The 26,605-nt window shown below is 35.6% G+C and overlaps 1 protein-coding gene across 1 annotated transcript; it reads right to left on the minus strand.

Moving 5' to 3' along the window:
• Positions 1-500: 500 nt before the first annotated feature.
• Positions 501-17,095, minus strand: ALB (albumin). The gene is made up of 15 exons (XM_069458219.1): positions 16,984-17,095; positions 16,234-16,291; positions 15,230-15,362; positions 13,535-13,746; positions 12,850-12,982; positions 11,931-12,028; positions 9,998-10,127; positions 8,836-9,050; positions 7,626-7,758; positions 6,444-6,541; positions 4,739-4,877; positions 3,889-4,112; positions 2,587-2,719; positions 1,902-1,969; positions 501-659 (listed from the first exon to the last, which is right to left on the minus strand). Exons 1-14 carry the CDS (start codon positions 17,060-17,062, stop codon positions 1,928-1,930), a joined length of 1,827 nt encoding a protein of 608 aa, XP_069314320.1. The 5' UTR covers positions 17,063-17,095; the 3' UTR covers positions 501-659; positions 1,902-1,927.
• Between the last annotated feature and the right edge of the window lie 9,510 nt (positions 17,096-26,605).

Raw genomic sequence — 26,605 nt, forward strand, 5'->3', positions numbered from 1 at the left:
TTCCAACTCTTGTACATGATCAGTTCAGTATACTTTAATCACTCCTTCCTGTACATTCCTTCAGATCTCCTAATCCCCTCTTCCAATAATGCTCTTCCAAACTTCTTACACTCTTCAGGTATTGTTATCCTAAACTGTCTTAAATTTCTTCTAGGATCACTTTCTTTTTTTCGATTCAATGAACTACTCTTAGAATCGTCTCTGTCTCCTTTGTTCCTCACTATTTCTTATACAATCCCAGTAGTCAAGAAAAGCCATGCCTTATCTATACCATAGTTTTCGTTCTTTTATTCAGAATGACCATATGTTAAAATATTATTTTGAATGCTTACAATCTATACCTCAGAAGAGTATTATTTTTTTTAATTAATTAGCCCATTAGGAACTAGAAATACTCCAGCTGAAGTTAGTAAGAGAAAACATTGGAACTTTCACAGAACCCGTAAAATTTTCAGGATGGCAACACCCCTTTGAAAAATAATAGTCCTGGACCATTATAGTAGATTATTTTCATTTTTTATTACTTGCAGCAGAGAGAAAAGAGGCAAAATGTTTAAAGAAATTTATGTTGCTTAGACAGGGTGTTGGCTTTACACCAACAGAAAAGAAAAACACATGAATAAGCTCTTCATTTCTCTTTCTCTTATTCTCAGAGTAGGCTGAAAAACAAAAGGAAAAATGTAAGTGCTACTTGTAAAATGGTATGTCTTTTTCAAGTCTATCAAAATAAAGGCCAAATTGTTTAGATTGTCTTTCTGCAATTGTCACCAGTGGAAACAGTTTAGGCCTGTCCTAGACTTATGAGAGCTGAATTCTCCTTCTGTTGGGCTAGCAAAGGAGCCACACCAAGAAATGCTGTGCAGTCCCCTCTTTATCACTGGTGCCATTAGACTCCTCAGGCTTCAAAGTCAGAGGCTTTTCCTCATCACTCTTTGGAATTATTTACTTAATACCTACTTTGTACCTAAATTATTACAAACAAAAAGATATCTTCTCAAAGTTAGAACCCTAGAAAGAAAATCTTTCCACTTGGTAATAAAACAAATCACATTTTGAAACAACCAAATTTGTGGAGCTTCCAAGTTGCTTCCTTGCCCAAATGCAGAATATGTAGGTATCATCACATGGGCAAAGAGTAAGTTAAAACCTAATAGTGGAATAGACGTCACAGTCAGTTTGGAAAATATGAAAATAATTCATGTTAAGAAGTAGTTGAACAGCTTGTTTTTAAAAACTTTGTATTATTCTATTTTTAGTTCTCCCAAAAATGCTACAAACAAAACGGGTAAAACATGTTTATGTTCAAACACCTACATTTTAAAGTGGGCCCTTTTGTCATAAGATAAGAAATTGTATTAAAGCTCAGCACGTTGACAAACTGGAAATTTAGCATCATGTTATTCACTATAACGATCACAGATGCATTGTATCCTCCAGCGGAATGGATTTGTTGAGCTACTAGGTTGAAAAACGTGAAATCTCTGCTATTCAACTGTTTTTAACCGACAAAAATACTCTTTCATATGATTCAGCCTGATACCTGGAATATTGCCCTGCTGAGCCGTTACTTACTTTCATATGAGTCCAAATAGGACAATGGTTAACCCTGAAATTCTGGTTTGAATTTAGAATTTTGGCTCCACCTCTCACTACCTGGGTGGCCCTTTTGAAAATTACTTGACCTATGCCTTGATCTGTACCTTCATTTTCTCATGTACAAAATGGGAATAAATAATGGTACCCAACTCACTCACTATTTTGAGAATTTAAAAAGTTAATATGTATAAAGAGCTTAGAGGAATAATTGGTGCTGGTCTGTATGGCTCTTGGCAATAGTCAGTCAATCTTTGCTATTTTAGTAATAACTATTATAATTTTTTTAAAAGTCCAAATATAGTTACCTGAAATGCTTGTAATTCTGATGTTTTTAGGCTAATGCAGCTTGAGCTGTAGCAACAAGTTTTGGACCCTGAATACAAAGAAATGATGAATGTTAGGAAAATACTAGCATTACTATTAGGATAAAAGATTAGTACTTATATAGCCATTGGTAATTGCAAATTGATTTCACATGCATCACATCCTTTAACTGCAATTTACTACTATCATCTCTAGAAGGAAGCTCACGGACATTTGTTGGCCCCAATGGAATAAAAAGATTACTGTCAGACCATTGGGGTTAATATTAAATGATTTAGACATTTAAATGTAAATTTCTCCACTATCCTGTAAAATCAACCAAATCACAAACACCACTTTTCAAGAAAATGTTTAAATAAATTAATGTTTTGGTTTAATGATCAAAAAGATTTCAGATCTTATAAATATCTCCATCAATTTTCATAAGCGTCACAAATTTGGAAACAGAACATGCGTTATAAACATAAATATAATAATATGCCACAGTGCAGCAGGAGATAAAAACCAACAACTATTCTGGTCATTTTGTACGACAACTGTATGTAGAATATGATCCCTGTCCCACATGTATAGGGTGTTCTCAGATATATAAATTTCTAAACCCTAGCCTAACTAAATGCACAAAAATGGAAATTAGACATATTAAAATGAAGTCAACTCCAGTACCTCCTCAGCAAAGCAGGCCTCCTTATCGTCTGCCTTACAGCACTTTTCTACAAAAGCTGCGAAATCTGCCATGACAGTTTTCAGCTGATCATCTGTTGCCTTGGGTTTGTGTTTCACGAGCTCAGCAAGTGCACTACATTTGAATGGAAAAAGAAAAAAACAACAGGAAAAAGGTTACCGACATAAAGGAATATAGAGATAGTAGGGATGGTAGTGCCATCATTTAAGATTATAAGTCTTAGAGACAGGCAACTCTGAGTCTGAGGCCTAGATACATACGATTATAAACCTCAATATCCTTGTCTGTATAATGAGGATAAAAAAATTCACCTTCATAGGGTTGGTGGGAGGATCAAATGAAATAATCAGTGTAAATTGTTCAACATCTTATACAATGTCAGTAAATCTCTATTCAGTTAATTTCTAGAAAGGATTATGTCATTGCATTTATATGTTATTCAGATTTTGAAAGTAACCTGTCACATTGAATTTTACACTTATTTAAAAGATAAAAATGATCCTTTAAAACTTAATTATCTTGAACGTTATTTTGAAATTTTCTCATCTGAGAATCTTTCTTTTTGGTCTTTGAAATTTGCCCCAAAGTCAATAGTGGTGAGGCTATAAAAAAGATTATCCAAACTCATGGGACCTGGTGGTTCTCTTTCATTGACATCTCCAAAGACAACTATGCCAGAGAGAAAGTTGTGTGGGCACGGTAGGTTTTGCAACATTACTCTTTTGTCTGGACCATGACTATAACCAACCAGAGATGATAGCAACTTTCTGTTGCTAAATTTCCTGCAATTCTAACCTCTTGGGACGGCAATAGAAAGTTGAACCTCAGAATTCCCATTTCGAGTTTTTCATCCAAGTCTCATTCTTAAAAATCACATTTGGGGGTTTGTCTCATCTGTGGGGTCACCACAGAGCAAACATAAAATAACCATTTATGCCCCCAAATAAATTAGCCTATGATTCCTACTAACTAATTTACTATCTACACAAATCCATCAGTTCATTGTTCAGCTTTTTCTATTGGACATGGCCTAAGATGTTATTTTACTATGGCTTTCATCCACAATACTACTTTGAATGATTTGTTGGCAAGATTATAATATAGGTTTTTTGCTAAGAAAAAAAATTATTTATTTTATTCTTGATTCTTTTATCAGCTAAATAAGAGCAATATCCTCAAATACTTCTCCCTAAGAAATATTACTACTTTGGAAAAAGTTGCTCATTTCAATTGACAGTTTTCACTATCAAGACAAACACATGCAGTAATGAAATACTCCTCACAATTGTTTCTTGACTTGTTTTTCCTTGTCAGAAAGTGTGCAAAAATCTGCGTGGAAGGTGAATGTTTCAGCATTAAATTCTTTGGGAACGTATGTTTCATCGGCTTCCAGATCGCTGAAGCACGGTCGCCTATTTGCCAAGGATCCTGTGCAGCATTTGGTGACTTTCTCACTCACTGGTGTCTTCTCGTGCAACACACACAACCGGTTCAGCACCAAAGACAGCTAAAGAATGGGCAGAGAACAGAAATTCAAAAGAAGCAAAGCTGAAAGTTTTCCATGAACCTTTATTTTCCAATGCACCAAAAGAAGTGTTATATTTTAACTAGCAACATTGAATCCAAAGTGATTTGAGGAAGTGATTTATTTATCCTTAGAACTGCAAATAAAGACTTTTAAGTCTTCTCTCTTTTAATTAAAATATCTACATTTTAGGAATGATACATTGGAGAAAATAATCGATGAAAATAATTTGAGGTGATACGTCCTGAGATATGTGTTGGAGTATGGAGGAAATAGTCTTATACTGATACATTAAAGAAGAGACCCACAAAAAAAGTGAAAACTTAGAAAACACCGGCATGGAACCCTGAAAATGCATGGATTTTTTTCGAAATAATTTATCACCTTTGGGATCTAATCTAAACCTTCATCTTAATAGTCAGGATAATATAGGTGACCAAGTCCCGGCTACCACTACCATATTCACACACATGCACACACATGCACACACACACACACACACACACACACACACGTTAATCCACCCCTGCTTCTGAAAGGTAGCTTTGTCGATATCTAAAAGCAAAAAGTCATCATTATTAACTTTATTATATTTTAAAAATACTCACATGGTCTTCAGTACAGGGCAACCTTTTTGATTCATCCAGCTTACAACACCTGCTGCCCACTTTTCCTAGGCTTCTTGAAACCTCCACAAGACTTGGAGTCGACACTTGAGGTACTTTCCTGGTGTAACGAACTAGCAACCTGTAAGAAAAGAGGCCATGCGTTTTCAGCCAGGCAAGAGACTGTCTTTTTCTAACACAGTAAACCAAACAGAGAAAACTTGGCCCAAATCAACTACAATGTTCTTATTTTTCATTCATCAAATTATCTCCATTTGCAGAGTGGTGGGATAGTATGAGGGGGAAGACGTTATCCTGAGCAACTATTTAAATCTGGCTTTAAATTCTGCCTGTACCATATAATCTTAGGAAAATGAGTTACCGTATTATAATTCAGTGGCATTGATATATTTATTAGGTGCTTCTTTCTTTCAATTAAACCTATTGAGAGCTTAATAAATGTCAGCGCTGTCCTAAACTTGAAAAATACAGGTGAAAAATGGGAGGAATATATCTGACTCAATAGGGATGGTGCAAGGATTAAATTAAAAGGAATAAATTAAGCAATTAACCAGTACGGTACCTAGTATGTAATAAATCATTATTAAGAATGCCAATCACCATTAAAGTCAATGTGTGACTATAATCTTTTCAAGGGAAGAGACTATCTTGTTCACTGTTGTTATTCCTAACATCCAAGTTAGAAGAGTGCCAACTATGTATATGACCTGCACAATAAATATCTACTGAATCATATGTCCCTCCTGTCTTTATCTCCATAGATAAGGCTCTATGGAATTGGGACATTAGTCCAGCAGGCCATTCTGTCTATCTTTTAGGGAGGGAAATTCCATAGGACAAAAAGATAGTAATGACCAAAGACTAGATGCATCTTCCAAACATCTAATGCCTCCCAAATAGACCATGATGAATCTAATATTCATATATGTATCTAAATCTATTATATCATATTTTCGTGTTCAACTTATGTATTACTTTTTGAGCCACTAGTGTTCAAGGTCTACTAGTTCTTGCTCTGTAAAATATTGCTATGTTTTATTTGCCCATAAACTATCCCTTAACCTTCAATGCACATTCCCAGTTCCAACATACCAAGTTTGGCATTTACCCTCCCAGCCTATCTACATACTCCCAGTTTCTTTCTTTCTTTTTTTTTTTTCTTTTTTTTTTTTTTGAGACAGAGTCTCACTCTGTTGCCCTGAGTAGAGTGCCATGGTGTCAGTCTAGCTCACACAACCTCAAACTCCTGGGCTCAAGCAATCCTCTTGCCTCAGCCTCCCGAGTAGCTGGGACTACATGCGCATGCCACAATGCCCAGCTAATTTTTCTATTTTTAGTAGAGATGGAGGTCTAACTTTTGCTCAGGCTGGTCTTGAACTCCTGACCTCGAGCAATCCTCCTGCCTTGGCCTCCCAGAGTGCTAGGATTACAGCCAAGAGCCACCGCACCTGGCCCCATGCTCCCAGTTTCAAGAAACCAATTTTTTAGACTGAATTCAAATATAGGTCTCTCCATCCCATCAACTTATTTTATCTCTCCTCTCCAGTCTTTCTTGACAAAGAGTGATTAAAATATATATACTGTATTTTTATTATTAAAAGTCCTATGCTAGGTGGCTATATAGTAAGTCCTAAGTAATTACAAATTGCTCAAGAAAAAAAATCAGTAAAGGAACAAAAATACTTACGCATTCTGGAAGCCATACTCTCCAAGACTCTCAAAGAGGTCACAGTTTTGTTTGACTAATTTCTGCGGCTGTTCCACAAGAGGCTGAAATTCATCGAACTGAAACATAAAAGAGTTGTGTGATTCCAACTGAGGATCAGATGCAGGTGGTTTTTCACCCCTCTAGTCAGAACAAGATCCTTTCTTCTTTTCTGTCCAAAGCCACAAGAATAGATCTTCAGAGCTCCATCTGTCACAGTACATTCGAGCTGCTCGTTTTACTTGGTGAGGCTGCATCGCGTACGTGGTTCAAGGGCTAGCATTTGAGCCAGGCCATCAAATTCATTTTCCAATTGGGCAACTTTACTTACCATCTCCAAACTTCAGATTCTTCATCTTGAAAGTAGGGGCAAAGATGATACTCACCTCACAGAACTGCTCCGTAAACCAGTTACACTAATGAAATTAAACAGTACCTGGTATATAGTAAAAGTTCCGTAAGTGGTGGCTATAATTACAAGTATTATTATTATTAGGCCACCTTTCCAGTTGGGTCCTGAGTGCTCCAAAATGAGAGATTTTACCTTGGTCGTTGGTTGCACCGTGGGGCCTGGCATAAAGTAGCTTTTTGGTAGAGGAAAGAATGACTTTTCTCTTATTCCGAATAGTTTGGAAACCATCACGTACACTAGTAGAGACCCTAAAAATCCTCCAAAACAAATTTCCTCTCCTAACTTAATTTCTTGAAGAACTATTCCTAAACCTTCTCAAAAAAATTTTGAAAATATTCTAAAGGAATAGATTCTACAACCTCACTTAAGATTTTTATTCTAGAACTTCATAAACCTCAGAATCAGGTTAACTCTTTTTATGTCTAAGTTAAATCTCGTTTAACTAACACTTCAATTTACTTTATATTATTTTATTCTCAGGAATGTGAAAAAGAGAAAAAACATGGTCAAGCTTTTGTAAAAATTAGAGATTGTTCTCTTCTGATCTTTCTTCTCTAACTATTCTAAATTTTATTAATCATTCTATTTAAGGCTATTTTTCCTATAATGTTTAAGAGCACAGAATTGAAACCACCTTAAGAAAAGATCTAAATCATACTACATAGCATTTTACATGCTTGCATGATTTTGCTTTCTCGTTGTTGGAATCATCAGTCGAAGAGCTACATTTTTTTTTCCTGCAAGACACCTACCACTTTGGCATAGCATTCATGGGGATCAGCGGTGGCACAGCACTTCTCCAGCGTGGCTTCGTATACCTTGGCAACTCTTAGTAGCATTAAGGGAGAGTAATCAGTGTGCCTTCTTGAATATTCATATAAAAACCTAATTAAGAGAAAAATTTTTGTTGGACAGATGAGCAAGAAAAATCACATAACTAACCTCAAGAGTAACTCACATTTCAAAGGTCTGAATTTAACTAAACCGCACTCAGCAAAGCTTAGTGGCTACGAAGGTGGGAGTCCACAGTTAAATGTGTCTGGGCTCCATTCCTGGCTCTGCCGCTTATTTTACTATATCACCCAGGCAATTGTTGAAATTATCAGAACCTTAGTTTCCTCCTTTGGGGAATAGAGATAATAATTGTATCTGTCTCATATGGTGAATTGTGAGAAATACATGACATAATCTATGCAAAATACACATTGCCATAGTAAATGTTTGATGAATGATACCTGTCATTTTTATGTCTATTTTGTTGGATTTGAACTACACCTCAAAAAGATTCTGACAGGTGAATAGAAATATATTCTTAAAATTTTCTTTTTCTTGTCCATATGAGTGAAATCTTATAGAGAACATAATTTTATTAAATATTATTTAGTGCATAGCAAACTGTCATAATCCAACAACAAAAATGCAAAGTTTATCACTACACTTACTGAGAATATATAATCATTTACTTTGTCATTTCCTACCATACTGCCTTGCCACACTACTGAACTTCTGGTCTCTTCAACTAAATACAAAGCACCTGGTGTCAGACCCCATACTTCTTTTTACACATCTTTGCTACCATTATATAGATTAGATAGATAAATAGTTGATGATAGATAGGCAATATATATTCACACACATATAGATGTTCAAGAAATGCCCTTTTTTAATTAATTAATTAATTATATAATTTATATACACATCAAACATTTCTAGAGGTATTTCCACAAATCTCCCTAAAAAGTAAGGAACATTTGTGCTTTTGCCATGAGTATATATTATTTTATGACTACGTTTTAAACTAATTAACTATATTGAAAATGTTTAAGTGCTGGGAGAGAGCAGGATGAAGAAGCGTTCTGTGCAACATGGGAATTGTAGCAACTTCAAAGAAAAGCCTAGCATGTCTTTCTAAGTGGTGAGGCCATATAACAGCTATGAAAGAATAATTCCTTGTCGACTTACGTGCCCAGGAAGACATCTTTTGCCTCAGCATAGTTTTTGCAAACTTCCTTATCCTCAACAAAATCATCAGCTAATGGGGTCAAGTCAGCAGGTGCCTCATCATTTTCCACATGAGCAAGGCAGTGGGATTTTTCCAAGACAGGCTTATCACAGCATTCCTTCAGTTTAGAGGACAGTGAATCTTGATGTTCACACATGTACTTGGCAAGGTCGGCCTAGGAGCAGGGTGATAGAAATTGTACAACATAAATTGGCATTGCTACACTTTCTCCTCAGACCTTTATTATGTTAGCAGAACACATGGATTGTATCCTAAGAACATATCTACACCAACGTGCCTTCTGTAAACATATTGTCAGTCTGCTCCTAAACCTGGAGACTCTGAGACACTAAAACATTCCTCTGTTGATTTAAAATCACTAGTAACAGGTGCTCTTTTCAGTTATTTATTGAGTTCATATTTCTGCTGTTAAGGGATTTAAGTTTTTTTCATAAATTCCAAATATTCCCCTCAAATTAAGTGCAGATATTTTGAAACCAAAAAAAACTACATAAAGTATGAGTAGTTTTTGAAAAATGAGTCAAGATCATAGTCACAGGCCCTGCTTACATGTATCAAATATCTACCTTAAATTTTCCAGAAAGTGTCACGAGAGATTAGGATTCTAGTGTTTGATCATAGTTTTAATATTTAAAGAACAAGAGAAAATATTATAAGTTTGGGGAAAAGAGATTATCATGCTAAATATTTGTGTATTCAACATAGAGAGTCAATTAAGGGAGAGAATATAGAGGGGGGAAAATACATCATTTCTAAATGTCTCTGCAGGGAGCAGCCCTTCTCCAACCCCACCCACCTCCCCCTGAAATCTTAGAAGTCTATCTGCCAGCTGTTCTCCTTCAGTTTAAGCCCTTGTTCACAGTGGGAGTGTGAAGGAAAAGGTTTACAAATCAATGAACAGGTTTATGAGGTCATTTAGTAATGAGAATGGCCAGGTTTAAAAAAAAAGTGCTGCAAGGCAGGGAAAGGTTGGGGACAGAGCAAATGGGAGCACAGAAGACAATCTTAACCCACCATCAGCTGTCACCAATGATACAAAATGAATCCATTCTACCAACTTAAGCACGCAAGCTACCAAAGAGCATATGGATGACACCTTACCCTGTCATCTGCACATTCAAGCAGGTCGCCATGACAGCATTCCGTGTGGATTTTGAGAAGGTCTTGCACTAACTTGGAAACTTCTGCAAACTCAGCTTTGGGAAATCTTTGGCTCAAGCGAGCTACTGCCCTAAAAAGAAAATCCCCCCATCAAAATATTATCATTCAATATTTTATGTGAAAGCAGTAGGAAAATACTATTTCTAACAAAAAATTTCAAGACAAACATATAGAATTTTTTTTTTTTCTTTAGACCGAGTCTCACACTGTCACACAGTGTTGTCATCAGAGCTCACTGCAACCTTGGACTCCTGGGCTCAAGCAATCCAACCATCTCATTCTCCAGACTACCCAAGACTACAGGTGTGCACCACCACATGTGGTGTTTTTTTGTTTGTTTGTTTGTTTTTGTTTTTGTTTTAGTAAGGACAGGGTCTTGTTATGTTGCCCAGGCTGGTCTCAAAACTCCTGTCCTCAAGCAATCCTCCTGCCTTGGCCTCCCAAAGTGCAGGGATGACAGGCATGAGCCATCATATTGAGCCAGAAATAAATTTTTAAAATTCACTAGTTTTTGTTTTAATACTACTTTGGAACCAAATGGTTATCTTTTTTATTTAGGGCAGAATTATCCATTTAAGAGGTATGTGTGGTGGATAGAAATCTAGCAAGTCACAAAAGCAGAAATCAAAAAGGAATTCTAAAAGGAGCAAGAGGCTCCTTGAGGGGCATCCAGTTTGGAGGCCAAATCTGACCTGAAGATCTGGCTATATCACTTATTAGCAGTAGGATCCTGAGCAAATCACTTAGTCTCTTGGCTTCAGCCTCTGCAGTGTCACAACGACATGCTAAATCAAAGGACTGTTTGAAGATTAAATTAGATAACACCTATGAAAGCATTTTATAATGGAGGAAGTACCACACTAATTCCAGTTATCTTTTTGCTCAATTAAAACACATTCTTCCTGACTTCTAAAGGTCTCTGAGAAAAGAAATTTCGTAACTTCTACAGAATTAAGGTGTTTTCATTGATCAGTCTTTTACCAGGAAAGATCTAGCACAGTCTCTACACCATGCCAAGAGGTACAAGGCTGATTTCCTTGTTCTTTGCCTGATCATTTCAGAGTTACCTAAATCTGATGAAGGAGAGATTTCTTTACCAGAATCAATCATAGCCTGTTTAGCATTTCATGATGGGATTGTTTCATTTATCAATTTGGTTGCTTTTGGTGATTTTAAATGGTAGGAATGATGGGCAAATATAGTTCAACAGAAAGTTTCCAGAGAGCATGCATGATGTCTATTATTTTCATTTTATCTCCTATTTGTGTTGATTTGTTGTGGACTAGCAGGTGAGGGGTTAGGGGGTAGGGAGAGGGCATAGTATTTTTCCTGGCTCAGATATTAAAGTATGCTCCCAGAACCAGCTAAGTAATGTAAAAACAGAGGCCCAGGAAAAAATATGAGATTATGAGCGGAGTTGGAGCTATGAGAAAATTAGAAGACTTCAACTTAGTTGCTGACTGAATTGAATTTTCAGGGCATAATTTAATTATCAGGGCAAAAAAGAATAAACTGCCACTTTCAGATCATTGGGGAGAAAGATAAAATTGAATAAAAGATCCTGACTACTATAAAAATAATAGACTATTAGAATAAGATTTTCAGTCTTTATAAATAAATGGGACTTAAATATCTGTCCTTTTTTTAGGACAAAAAAGATAGCTTCCTCTAAATTCTTGACTGCTTAGAAAAAATGTAAAATTGTCATTGATGTTCTGATTTTTAACTTTTTCTAAATTTCTACCTTTTAGAAAACCAGAAAGATTTATTTGAAAGCACTTTGTAAAATGCCATATAAATTGACAATTGTGTCAACTGAATCATCATTTATGCCATGATAAAGATACAAACTACATTAAAAAAAAATATTCACCATGCTTTGAAAGCTCTATCTCCGAATTTCTGGAGACTGCTGCACTTGAATCTCTGTTTGGCAGATGCAAGCATTCCCTCCTCCTTCAAAGCATCAAGCTACAAAAAGGAATAATTTTGGAACAATTAGAAAAGAAAAATTCTAAACATCCTTTCATAAGCTCAGATGAGACTATGCCAAATTAAATTTTAAAGAGATAATTTATGCCTAAATTCCCAAGTACTCCATTTGGCAAATAATTATTTTGCTGTATAAGGAAAGGAAAAATTAGTCTGATCATAGCAGGGGCCTCTAGGTAGCTAGAAACCAGCTGGAGGCATTGTCAGGGAAAAGGGCCCTGGAAGGAGAAATGGGAGAACAGAACACACTAATATCCCAGGGAATGTGACTTTGCTGACTTTGCAATTTTGTGTATTAGTCACTTCAGTCCCTCCTCTACCCACTCTTGTAACATCAGTAAAGAGAATAAAGCACATCATAATACGTATTTATGAAATGGATGTATGAACCCTCGCTTCCAGATGCAGTAAAATTCTCTACTTTGAATTCCTGCCCCAATAAATAGATTTATGGGAAGATAACAGAAACTGTGCCCCTTGCTGTGCAATTTGACAAATGAGTTTCTGTATTTCACTGTAGTGATTACCACCATAAAAAACTGGTGAGATGTTTAGACACAGGCATATTGACTCCCTCTGTCAGATCACCATTGGCAAATCTTAGAAAGAGAAATGAGGATATCAGAGGCCTTCACAGAGGACAAAAGATCTTTTGGAGGAGATAAGAGCGAGGAAGGCTTTTTTTGACCATGAAGAGAAGTTTGTATCAGAGACTTAGCTTCCCTAAATCTAGCCATAAGGTGGTCAAAATCTGAGGTTGGGTTATGAACTGGTTCTTCTATTCTTCTTTTAGGCATTACCTTTGGAAACAAGCAGGCAGCTTTATCATCAGCTTGACAGCATTCTGCAAAGGCATGTTTATATCTTTCAGCGAAGAAAAGGAGTTCTGGGCCATAAAAGTAAGGATGTCTTCTGGCAATTTCATATAAGTAACTAAATTTTGAAAAAGAAAAACAGGCAGTCATTTTTTAACAGGAGCTAGTATTACAGAAACAATTGTAATCAACATTCTCCCCAGAGCCTCCAAAACCTAAAGATATCTAATTAACCAAATGAGCTCAATTTGCACATGGTAGTCTTGTGTTTGTCAATTTTTAAGTCAGTGAAGGGAAAATTAAGTGTGTGTGTGTGTGTGTGTGTATGTGTGTATATAAATGGTTAAATTTTGATGATATAATGTTGCTAACATGAAATCAATTCTGAGAATAACTCTATAACTATATATATGTATCTTCACAATATTTAAAAATATGTTCATCTCAAATATTTCATGTGGATCACATGCTGTTTCAATGAAATCCAAAAGATCTTTAATCATATTTTTTTGTTGTGTAGAATTTTGTGGTATCAAATATTGCTTTTTAAAAAAATCATCATAAGAATACTTCCAAGTCTTAATGTTGAAACTATTTTTTGTGATGATAATTGGCCTATGGATTTATTCAATAATTTTTAATGTTGAAGGATAAACATCTGATTACTTACACTCCCAAGAACTTATTTTCATTTTCCTGAAAGCTGGCGCACATAACGTCGGCCTCTAGTCTCACCAGTGGAGGGAGGTCTGGGTTGTCTTCCTTGTGGTCCAGGAAGCACTGGTTTCTCTCGGGTTCTTGCTTTGCGCAGCAGTCAGCCATTTCACCATATTTTTCACGAAGACTTGCAACTGTGCATAATTTATCTCCCAAAAGAGTATGCTAAATGGAAGAGAGCCGCCTTCAAATTGCAGGACAGTACTTTATTTTCTTTACCGTCAAAGGATAGCAGAGGAAATTTAACATTCTTGTAAAGCTTGGTTAGGAAATCATATAATAATCTATTCCCCTTCTCCCAGTCCCAAGCTTCATAGAGTTTCTCTTGATTTGACCATCTTTGTGTAATTTTCATAAGAATTAACTGTCACGCTATTGCTTATGGTGGATAAAACAGAAGGGCAAAAAGGCAATCAATAGCTTTCAGCAATTTTATGTCACTCTTATTTCCAGACCTGACACTGAAGTCTAGGAGAGTAATCGTTATAACAAAAATCAAGGGGAAATAAACTTCTAAGTAGCAGGTGAATTCACACTGGGGAGAAAAGGGTTTCAGATAGTTTCTCATTTGATCTGCTCGTTTTTGAGGGGTCTAATTTTTTAGTAGATACCATTTAAAACTGAGACCTATCTGGAAATACCGTAAGTTCAAAGTTCTTCAAAATAACTGAGTACCTTGCTTTATTATTGTATGTAAAAATATGAATATCCCTAAAATGAGGAGTGTATAGCTGTTCTGTTATTGCACCCAGGTAACAAAATTAGCATAGAAATCAATTGGTGTTTTCTGACTGTAAAAACCAGGCTATCATCTCTAAGAGACAATAGCACTCCTATGTTTGTTGTAGGGCCATTCACAATAGCCAAGATGTGAAAACAACCTATATACCTATCAACAAATGAGTGGATAAAAAAAATGTGGTACACACATACAATGGAATACCACTCAGCCTTAAAAAGAAGGGAATTCTGCAATGTGCAACAATATGCATGAATTTTGAGGATATTATGCTAAGTAAAATAAGCCAATCACAAAAAGACAAATACTGCATGATTCCACTTATATGAGATATCTAAAATAGTCAAATTCATAGAATCAAAGAATGTACCTGATAGTTGCCAGGGGCCAGGGGGAAGAAGAAATAGAGAGCCACTAATCAACAGGCATAAAATTTCAATAAAGCAAGATGAATAAGCTACATAACATTGTACCTACAGTCAACAATAATGTATTGTACACTTAAAAATTTAAGAGGGTAGATCTCATGTTGTTAAGTATCTTTACCACAACAAAATAAAATTAATAAAAATATTCTATCACTATGAGCCTCTATGAAAGAAGCCAAACTCCAAATTTTGAAAAGATATTTTTACAAATGACAAACTGCCATTTATTTTAAATACACTATGACCGTTGTGTGTGATCTCAATGAAAAAATGTTTTTGAAAACTGTCAGCAGAGCTAGAGCATCTCTACCTCAGAAGAAACAATGGCTTATCAGTCGATAAGCAACTTTTGAGTGTTGCTTACAAATCTGATCATTTAATAATAATCGAGAAATTTTAAAAAGAAGGTTTTTTTTTCCTTTGAAATGCCTGGGATTACTTAGAAGAGAAGGAAGCGTCTTCAAAATTAGAATGTACTTACAAGTGATTTGTCACAATTTTCAGCTGATTCATCAGCAACACATGTTTTTGCAAACTCAGTTACTTCATTCACTAATTTTACATGATCTTCAAAGGGGCACTTCTGAAGAAACTGAGAAAAGGTAACCAATACCCTGAAACAAAGGACAGAGAAAAATGTAGCATAATAAAACTTTAATATAAAACAGGTTGCTATGCTAGAAAGCAAATCATATATGTGTCTATGTTCTATATTTTATGCATCTTTTTTACTATTATCCAGAAAGCCTGTCTATATCAGGTACTATCTGCAACCTAACCAGGCATATAAATCTTCCTAGGCAAAGAGGTTATGTATTGATTCAATGTTGGAAGTATATGTATGTGTGTGTCAGTAGATGTTCGCACAGAGAGCAAGAAAGCAAACTGGAAACTAAATAGATCTAATCATCAAGACTAGGCATTGCATAAGTCCTTTGAGTTCTTTAAAACAAAAACAACCCCACACACCTCTTTGAATTAGGCTGTAGGATGAGATTGACCTTTAAAAAAGCAAACTATTTTCTCATTTTTTGCTAGATTAAGAAGATACTAAAATGTTGCCTAGAAACCACAGGGCTATTTGCTATAGAGAGAGGATTTAGTAAGTGAGCTGCCAAAAGAACCATATATTAAAGTCCTTTTCACCATGCAGGTGGTATAAGAGTCCCAGAGCTGCACTGTCCAATACAGTAGCCACTAGCCACATGGGATTACATGAATTTAAATTAATTAAAATTAAATGCAATTTAAATTTTCATTCCTGTATTATATTTGCCTTATTTAAAGTATTCAATATCCACGTATGTTCAGTGGCTACCATATTGAACAGCAGTGATACAAAATATTTTCACCAATACAGAAAATTCTATTGGACAGCACTGTTATAGAGTCTGTACTCTGATGACAGGGGAACACAAGGACTTTGGAGTAATAACCAATGCTATTAGAAACATTCAATTTGATTCTTCAATATTTTTAACTTACAGGGCTTTGAAATTTCCTTCTCCCAAATCATTAAACCGATGAGCAAGTTCACTCTTGTCTTGGGGGAGAGAAAGACAAAACAAAAGATTTGTTTGCATACTTAAAGAACAACAAGTTATGATGCTACTTTTTATATTTCTTTCCATTTGATTCAGGTTATTCATTTGCTCCAAAATATCAGGCTCTGATTCCTACAGCAAATTTTAGAATGATGGTGAACTATTTCTTATGTATTTAAACAGAATTATTCAATCACTAATCATTCTATTTTAGAAATTATTAAATACTTATAGCTTTATATTCAAACTTAGTTAGATCTAATGTTCTTGTAGTATCTATTAATAGCTACTGAGAAGACAGTCTGAAATAAAAAACGTATAAATAACAAGTTCTATTTATTTATAAGATTAACAACACAAGTTTTGTGTTTTTTAATAAAGCATGGCACAATGGATAGGCCTTTGAATTCTATTTTCAGCTCTATTCTGTGAAGTTTAAGTCACTGTGCCTAAAGTTCCTTTATGTGCAAAAGAAAATTATGATCATCAAACAATTCTCAACATTTTTTCCTAAGATGTTTGAAATATATTAAGATAACCTTATAAGGGTTCATCAATACAAAACATCATCACATTCTACAACTAAAGGCTAAAGGAAAATTTAATTCTTTAAAGATATAAGGTTTACTAAAACTTTCTTTTACTAAGAAAAGAAAAGAAAAATTGAACAATAGAAAAATAAAATTCTTACGTGTATCTCGACGAAACACGCCCCTGGAATAAGCAGAGCTGAAGAGAAAGAGAAGGGAAATAAAGGTTACCCACTTCATTGTGCCAAAGGCTTGTGGGTTTGATAGAAGAGAAAAGATAGGAGAAATGGAGGGAAATTAGCACTAATATACTTCTTTAACCAATAATTGTAGATTATTAACTAGCCTCATCTTTGCATTTCATTGGCTCCCAGCTGATTACAAAATTCATAATACACTTGCCAAAAAAATTGTTTGACTAAATCGCTTGCGTATATTTGCCATCTGGAACTGCTTTCTTCACAAGACCTTGCCAATTCATTAAAGTCATGCAAAACATCTTATCAAATTTTACATAAGAGTTTAAACGATTTGTACCTATTATTCATTACCATGGTCTTTATCTGCAGTTTCCCATTTGAACATTTTAGTTTTCAATGTTTGCAAAAATGTAACCAAATCAATGAGTTTGCTTGGAAAGACATAGTAAAGGAGCTAAGTCCCAAATTGCATCTATTACTAATTTCAAGTGTGCTTTTGTCTGTAGGTAATAAAAAATGAAAAATTTGTACACACACAAACACACATTATAAGGCTTCCATGTCTTTTTCATTCTTCTGAAACCATTCTGTCTGAACCATTTTGCCTTAGATGCAAACTGAGAAAAAGCCATAGCAACAATAGCAACTAAAAGAGATATTTAGAAGTTCCATGTTTCCATCCCGGCTCTGTCCCACATGTGATTCAGGCCCAGAGGTAGGATGCTTAGATCCAATATTTTTCATGGGATTTTCAGTTAAGAAGAGAAGAGGAGGAAAATGGACCCAAATGACAGTGATGATGATCTTTGCCATCACAATATACATGATATGTACGATATATACGTATATACGATATATACAGGTTGATCCCTGATTCACCTCTACAGGTTATGAGAACCCTAGACCTTCTTTACCAGGCAGAGGATTCTTTCCCTCCATGTTTCATACTTCTTTTCTTTTCTTCCTTTTAATAAATAGAAAATTTGCAGCCACTTCTTTAATGTTACTTTAAATTTCAGAAAAAATTAACCATTATTTCTAAAAACAAAGCAAAGTAAAGATAATGTTTTAAACGTTTTTAAAATCTTCCTTTCCCATTCTCCCCACTCAATGTTCTGATCTCTACTTCTAAAGGACTATTCTACCTCTGCCCTTTTGCTCTGAAGATGAACTACTGATTTCAACCAGTAGGAAAAATGACTTTCTCCTATACAATAATTAATATCAAGCTGGTTATTTTACTTAATTAAATAACTGAGTCAGTCAAAATTGTCAGTCAAATTGCCCTGTGGCACATAGAGGCACAGAGACTAATAAATATTCAAGAGAAGCATTATTTTTCCTATTCAGTCTTATAATGAAAGAAATTTATTTTCTATGGTCTTATTTTATGTTATTTTATCTTCAGGAATGAGTACTATAATAATGAAATAATCAAGCACAGAGGAGAAAATGGATGCTATGTGATAGACAGATAGATAGAATTTTTTTTTTTTACAATTCAAAAGAGTCCTGGAAGGGAATACCAAACTAGTCTTTCAGGACACAAATGAACAGAAATAAAAGAATGTCTGTCTGTGAAATTATTTCCACTGGAAAAAAACATCTTTGATAAAGCCAGGAAGCTTACGTTGGGAAAAAAAAAGGAAACTATTCTAACTTTCTAGAGAAAATAATTCTTTCTTGGATAAATTATGTCAAATTTTAACTTCCTAGAAAGAGTGGGCACTGTTTATTTGAAGTCAGTGACCAACGCCAGCCTTTTCCTGACATGGATCTATGGAGAAGGCCTATGCGAATACAAATCCTTATCGTTAAATATAATTGTATTACTAATTCACAAGTTCAGGCCTTTGTCATTCACATATAGACTTTGTGCATTTTTTTTACTTAACAGATGAAAAGAATAATATTAGTCTATCTGCTTTGTACTGCAATATTATCTTGTAATACATTGATAAATACAAAAAGCCCACCCCAAAATTCAAATTCATTATGACTGAATAGAAACTTTGAATTGATTTTCCTATATTTAATGATGATCCCATAGCTTTAAATACAAAATTGACAACACCTGAAAGACTCTTTCCTTACAATACCAATAAGGTGTTTTGCATGTGTGTATCCTAATTAAAGATTAGTAAACAGTTGGTAAAATAAAATATTTGTCTTAACACTATCTTGCATGCTTAAAATTAATCTTAGTTAATAAGAAACACTAGAACATTTGCATTTTGTGGATTCCCAAATTAAGAATCTCTATTTTTTTCTGAAAACCTCTGGCATTAATTCTACACGTACATTCTACACTGAGTGAAATAAAACCACATAATTGTTAGTTATTTCTAACTATCCTGTTCGTCAGGCTTTTAAACTCTATGTTTAGTCAGTCACCAAAGGACTCTGGCATGAAAGTAAATGCAAATATTTAAACTAAGAGTTATAAATATGGTTTAGAGAATCTCATTTCTAAGTATTTAATAAATAGAAAAATAGCTCTGATGATATTGCAGTGTTTTTGTGGAAGAAGTTTAAAAATAAAGGGTAGTTAAAATTATTTTCTTTGAAAAGATTAATAATATACTGATCATTGAGAAAAGAAAAAAAATACCTCGATTGAAATATAAATATATCTGAGAATTAAACCTAAGCCTTTATATCCCTTTTGTGCTTTGTTTTGCATTTATTTATACAGGATAGAAAAGGTACAGTTTTGAAGATGAGTTATCTCTTTGGATAGTCACTCATTTTCTGGCCACCCTAATCATAATCTTAAACTATACCCTTTTACTACCCTCTGGATTTCTGAAGTTTCTCACCACGTTATTCAAACCAGCCTTGCCCTCCATCTGCCAATCCATTTGGTTCAGCCTTTATGCCGTCTCCCACCATGATTGCCGTGATAGATGATTACTCCTGATTCTCCTCTTGGAAATAGAGTGAAACGTATTCATGAAAATATGACAACAATGTCTAGTAATATCCTAAGTATTTTAACAAGAGACTTTCTAGAAACAACTCCTTAACCCAAAGTCATTCCAAAATACAGAAATCTGGATTCATTTGGAGAGAAAATTGGGGACGGGAAAATCTTTTCTTAGTATTCTTTCTACCATAAAATGAAGATACGCAGAACCTACCTATCATGTAGGGCCTGGACTGCTTTCTAAAAAATACAGAAGGGTAGAAAAGAAAAATATTGCTAACCATCAAACTAACCAACTGAAACAGAATCAGCAATTTAATGTTTTATTCACTTATAAAGATACATTTCCCAATAAAAAAAGAAAACTGCCCAAAATGTATAAACTTATACAGGCATTTCTAATAAAAAATTGCAATGTAAACATCAATTGTCCCCTCGTCTCCCTCCATAAGCCATCCGTCCAAAATACCCACTTGAATTAGTGAAAAATAAAGAATTGGCTGAAAATTTCACAGGGGACAGGGAGGAGACAGTTTACATCATAAAACCACAATAGGTCACCATCTTTGGCTTGTTCCATCTTAAAGTTCCTCTGCCCCCAAAGCTCCCATGGCAAAAGGGTCCCTTTTTCCACCCTTTCTTCATGTTACGCTGGGCCTCTGGAATTTTATATCTAACTGCACTCAAATTTCCTAACCATTTACTTAAAATTTCTCAGTTCTTGACACGCAGTTTAATTCAGTTCAGTGTCAGTTTCTAGTTGCAGACTTGGACATGCAAATTGATATATAACCTCGTGCCCCAGGGATCAAGTTGGACTAAATTAACTTTAAGGATCCTTCTGCCTTGAACATTCTGTTTCCTTGTTTTCAATGTGACAGTCATAGAATGAGAAAAGGGCCTGAGTGTTAGGAAAGAATATATCAAGTTAGGCAATTGGGATCCAAGTTTGAGAGCTTGTTCATTCCTAAGCCACACATTGCTCCTCAAGCATCACTCTCTAGCAAGTTCAGCTTAACATTTTTAAGAAATGAAAAGGTCACTTAAACTTGTCTAAACCATAGTAATAAAATGAGACATTCCCGTATCTTTTTATCAGTTTTTTCAAGCGCAAGATAGCGAATGCCTACAATCCATGCTTAATGATTCATCCTAAATGAACAAACAGAATCTATAAACATATAAATTGAAATTAATAATAGCAATTCCTGTCTCATAATGATAGCTACAGATGGAAATCAAACAAATGAATGCACTGCTTAGTCTATTCATACTCTATATTTTTTTCAAATGCAATTCGAGAGACTTAATACACAAAAGAAATTTAAAGTTACAAAAATGAACTTTAAAAAAATTTTTTTATTTCAGCATATTATGGGGGTACAAATGTTTAGATGGCACATAATTGCCTTTGCCCCACCCGAGGCAGAGCTTCAAGCATGTCCATCCCCTAGATGGTGCGAACCGCACCCATTAGATGTGTATATACCCATCCCCTCCTCCCCGCTCCCATCTGCCCGACACCCAATGAATGCTTCCTGTAAAACAACAAAGCCTGTATAACTAAAATATTCCTATGTTGAAATTTTAGTAGATCAAGTGTAGAATGTTTTCATTAAAAGGTAAATTTTTTTTCTCTCTGATGTCTTCTAAATTAGAATTTGTGAGATGTTTTATAATTTCCCAGTGCCGGTTCTTAGCTAATGCTTCCCTGACCTGTTACCCAGTTGAACCTTGGAATTTAAGTATTGGAATTCTCATGAGGTTTTCAAGCAACTATGTATGTGCTAACAGCAAGAAATGGATTATTTGATCAAGAAAAAAATTGTAACAATTAAGAAATATATCCAATAAATAATTGGCAGATGTTCACCTTTTTTAACAGAAATTCATCTCTAGTCTAATTATAATAAACTATATAATGTAAATACTTTCAGAATGATTTTTAAATAGTATTGGGTTATATAAGCATTGAATCGTTCAAAATTAATTTTTCATGATATGGATATTGAAAAGAATAAAATTCTTTTGTTAGGATAATATACATCAGTTTGAAAGTTTGGTTTGCAAAAATAGTTCATTTAACAACAATGTGTTACAATGAAAATATGCATTCAAATAGAATAAAGAATTAATTTCAATAGCATATTGTATTGATAACGACATTCTGCTTCAGATATGTTTCTGATTCAGTTATATTAACAACATATCCAGTATATTTAACACCAACAGCTTAAATTACTAGATAAAATACATACAATAACCATTTCATTTTCATTTTTATATTTACACTATTTATTTATTCATGCCTTAAAATTATATAAATTAGCCTCTCCATAATCAATGTCTTAAAGGCAAATGGCTGTATTGATGAGTCCAAACTTCTCTCTGCAGGTACATGGAAAACTGGCAAAAAATGCATGTCAGGAATGATGGTATCTAAAAGCAAACATTGCCCTGGCATCAACACATGTACTATTTATTTAAGAACAACACCGTTCTTGCTGACAGGGCATTATCCACAAAAGAACATTTCATGCTTATTTTTAAGTAGTGACACCTAGTTTTTCATTCATGCTCAAAATTTATTGAGTGTCCACTATATACTAAGCATTTACTAGACTCTGAGGATGCAAAGGATTAATAAAACACACTCTCTGACTTCAAGGAGTTCACAGTCTAACAGGGGAGACAGACACATAGGAAGATAATCAAAATACAGCATTATAAGTTACTGTGTACGTAGAAGACGAGGTACTCCTGGGATAATAATGTAAGGAAGCTCTAAATCCAAGGGCAATCTCATGCACAAATGAGATGCGTGGGCTCTAACCGCTATAGTTACCTATGCAGTTCAACAGACTTCAAATTTGCATTCACTGGGTTTACTTTGCTTGTGAAGGAACTTTGCCTGGAGAAATGTAATGAACAGTCAGAGGACTGAGGGAAGGAAGGAGGAGATAAAGATGTGTGATTTCTAAATGTTAGATAAAAGACCAAAGCAAAGAATTAGGTCCCAACTTCAAAGATGATGGAACTTTCTGCAGAACCTTAAGAAAGAAAAGCAGGTTGGCATACATAAAAGAAAAGAATTTATAATTGTCTGGGTTTCCAGGCAAAGCTAAGTATGGAAATGTGGTCATTTTAATATTGCAGGCCCCAAAGAAAGATACTATCCTTGGTAGAACTCACAAAACTTGTGTGGGGAAATAGTCTATCTAAGATGATTGACAAAGTCAGTATACCACCCAAGTATTTAGGGATGAAACAGTGTTCCTGTCAAGCATGTGTCTGGGAGCCTAAGAGGGCTTTCCTGGGAAACTGCCATTTGAGCTGAGAATTTGTTAAATGAGCATGAGTAACAAAGGAAGAAAATAGCCTTCTAAGCAGAGGAAACAGCATGTGCAAATGCTTGGAGCAAGAAAGAGTTTGAAAGAAATTACAAGAAAGGCAGGAGGAGGGTTGGAGAGAAGCGCAGCATGAGATGAAATATGAGAAGAAGAGATAGCTCTCAATGTCATCTTAGCTACAGTAAATATTCTGGTCTTTATTCTTAAAACAATGAGAAGATGTTGAATAATAAGAGGAGAGGTGGGGTCTCCACATGCACATAAATGAGGCCCCTCATAGCACGGGATGGAGTCAAGGGGTTCAAGAGGAGAAGTGGGCCAGGGTTGGGGGCTGGTTCTCGCCAGCACAAAACTCAAAGGAGATAAAATTAGCAGGGCTTGATGGATTGAAAGTGAGGGAAGTAGAGGTGTCGTCGTGATTTCTAGATTTCTGTCTTTACAATTCAATGATGGTGGTACTACTCACTGGTCCAAGAAGCACTGGCCAAAGACCAGAGCGATATAGGAAGATCATTAGCATGGTCTGGAGGTGTTGGATTTGAGGCATCTTTGAGACATTTAAGAAGACATATCAAGTACGTAGTTATAGATATACGGATCTAGAAGTCAGAGGTGAGGCCTAAACTTGGAATATTATTTGTGAGCCATCAAGTACAGGATGGAGATAGCCTGCAGAGAGAGCAAAGTGAGAAAAGGAGAGGCTCATGCTGGATTCTCGAGAAAGATCCAAGATCAAAGAATGGGGAGCCCGAGAAGGGGGGGGCGGAAATCCAGGCAGTGTTAGACTAGGGAAGACAAAGGAAGAGAATGTTTAAAGAAGAGTAGATCAAGAGTTACAAATATTACTGTCAAGATAGTAGATGAAAGCTGAAAACCCATCTCTTGCATGGGGGTTGCTGGTATCCTTAATGGAGCTGTTTCGGTAAAATGATGAGACCAAAAATCAGACTAGAGTGGTTAGAGAAGTGACTGGGAGGTGAAGAATTAGAAACTCGAGTATAGATAAATTTTCTAAGGAATTTGATTGCAAAGGGTGGGTGTTGAAGAGTGTTGAGGGTCAATAAAAAGTTTTACTTGCAAGTATTTAGAAGCCAATGAGAAGGTTCCACTGAGAGGCAGATATTAAATATGCAAGAGAGAAAAGGGAGTTGACGGATTCTTGAGATGGCTAAAGGAATAAGATCAAAGGACAATAAGATCAAAGTGCATATAAACAGAGGAGCAGCTCAACTAGTAAAACTGAAAGGAAGAAGGATAGGATGTGTGTAGGGATGGTCGGATCTGTTCATTTAGTATCAGGAAGACAGGAGCAGTCACATCTTGTGACTTCTGTTTTCTCTGCAAAGTAGGGCTTGCTAAGCATGAAAGGCTTGGAGCTGAATATTTGTGGGAAATGGAGAAGGTTAAAGTAGTCATAACGAATGAGAGAGTGTCCTGAACAGAGACTTATTGCCTTAGGCTAAGTTGAAAAGTTAAAAAAAATCCATCTGTGGCCCTCATCTTCCTCTCTAATCGGTCACAAGGCCTCATGATAATTCCGCTCCTATTCCACTGCCCTCTGCACACCTCAAACACCTCTCTTAGACTCCCAACCAGAACTAATCTCACAGGTGCCTCAAGTTCCCCACTGTTACCCAGCCTCTGGGGTCCGTGCGCCTCCTCTGTAATGCTCAGCCCATGACAAACCTTCCAATTCTTAATTTGTTGGCAAGATCAACAATCTTATTAAAACTAATGCCACAAAACCTGACAGTCTCTCCTTATTTCAAACTAATGTTCTTGATCTCCTCAACACTCCTCAACCACACCTAACCCTCCCAGAAATGGAGGAATTTTATAAAGGACTGCTGTTCTGTCAGTGAATTCCTGAGGGATGGGATCTCAGACAGGTGACAATGTGGAGAGAAGAACATGAAGCAATGGTTTCATGGTGCTTCAAATTTCACCAGCCAGGTCCTACCCCACTAGGACAAAAGGTTAACTGACCCTTGTAAATAGCCATTACAGCCTGAACTTTGGTGCTTGAACTTTGGAGTCTCTATTTGGCTGTTCAGAAATGTTTTTTCTGTTTTCTTTTTTTGTTGAGGTGGTTAGATCAATGTTTCCTTATAATTTAAATGCTGCAATTTATGTTCTGTATCCCTAATATAAGTTTCTTGAAAGCACAGTCTCATGCTCATGATATCTAACACCAGATCCAGCACGTGCTTTATATGCGGGAGCCATTCAAAACTTGCCTTCACTATCAATTTAATTTGTTTGATCAAGAGGCACCTGCACCCCTGTGGTAGGTGGCCACGAGAAACTGGATACCGTGTGTCTTCCTGCATTTTTCTTTTCTCATCAGAATGCAATCCGGGGATTAGTGTAGTTAGAGGGATAAAAGGAGGTCAACATGTTAGCAAAAGCTGCCTTACTTCAATCCTGACCAACTGAAGAGGTAAAAAACATTCTAGCCATTAGTCGTATTAGGATCTATTTAAACAGCCCAGTGACATATTCCACTGGCCCAGCAGCCACGTTCTTTGCCCAGAACGTTACTCAAACTTAGAGTGTGCCTTATGGTTGGCACTTCTTCGTCCTCCCCACTCAAATCCAGGTCCCAACTCAGTATTAATTTCCATTTTTTTTTTTTTTTTTTGTATTTGGGTTAGGCAAGGAAGCAAGGGGAGGCTAAAGGAGTTCAAATATGAAAATCGTTCCAATGACTCAATCACCCTATGAAGCAATGTTATTTGTTGCAGAGAAACTTGCTCATGGTCACTTACCACATAGGTGCAGTTGCTGCTTGATCAGCCAAATTAAACTGGCAGCCACAAATCAGTCCATTCAGAGGTTATTATTTGGTTTATTCTCACTATGTCTTAAAATTGTGCATAATCATGGGAAACATCAAATATAAAATTGTCTGCAATAGGGTTGGAGGGTATTGGTGACATTCCTTTACTCGATAGGAAAAATCTGGTATAGTCAGACATTAACACAGGTGGCCTTCTATTTAAACTAAAACATGTTTTTATAGGAAAAAGCAGTAAGTGGTGGGATTTCATGCTATTTCCAATGTTCTTTGTCATCCATATCCTGGAATATGTCCAACTAACTCATTCATGGGTTAGAGGCTGCTGTTTGTAGCCATGATTATCGAGGAACAATTTCTATACTCTGTGAACTCAAACTTATTTCCTAATGCCATATGGCATAACTCCAAAATCTATATTAGCCTTGACCTTTCTTCTACAAGACCTTTATTGCCAAAAATCTCTATAACACATCTGCTACAGTAGGATCCTAATTTCCAACTATCTTT

The sequence above is a fragment of the Eulemur rufifrons genome, chromosome 24, assembly GCF_041146395.1.
Source record: "Eulemur rufifrons isolate Redbay chromosome 24, OSU_ERuf_1, whole genome shotgun sequence".
In the NCBI taxonomy this organism is placed as follows: domain Eukaryota; kingdom Metazoa; phylum Chordata; class Mammalia; order Primates; family Lemuridae; genus Eulemur; species Eulemur rufifrons.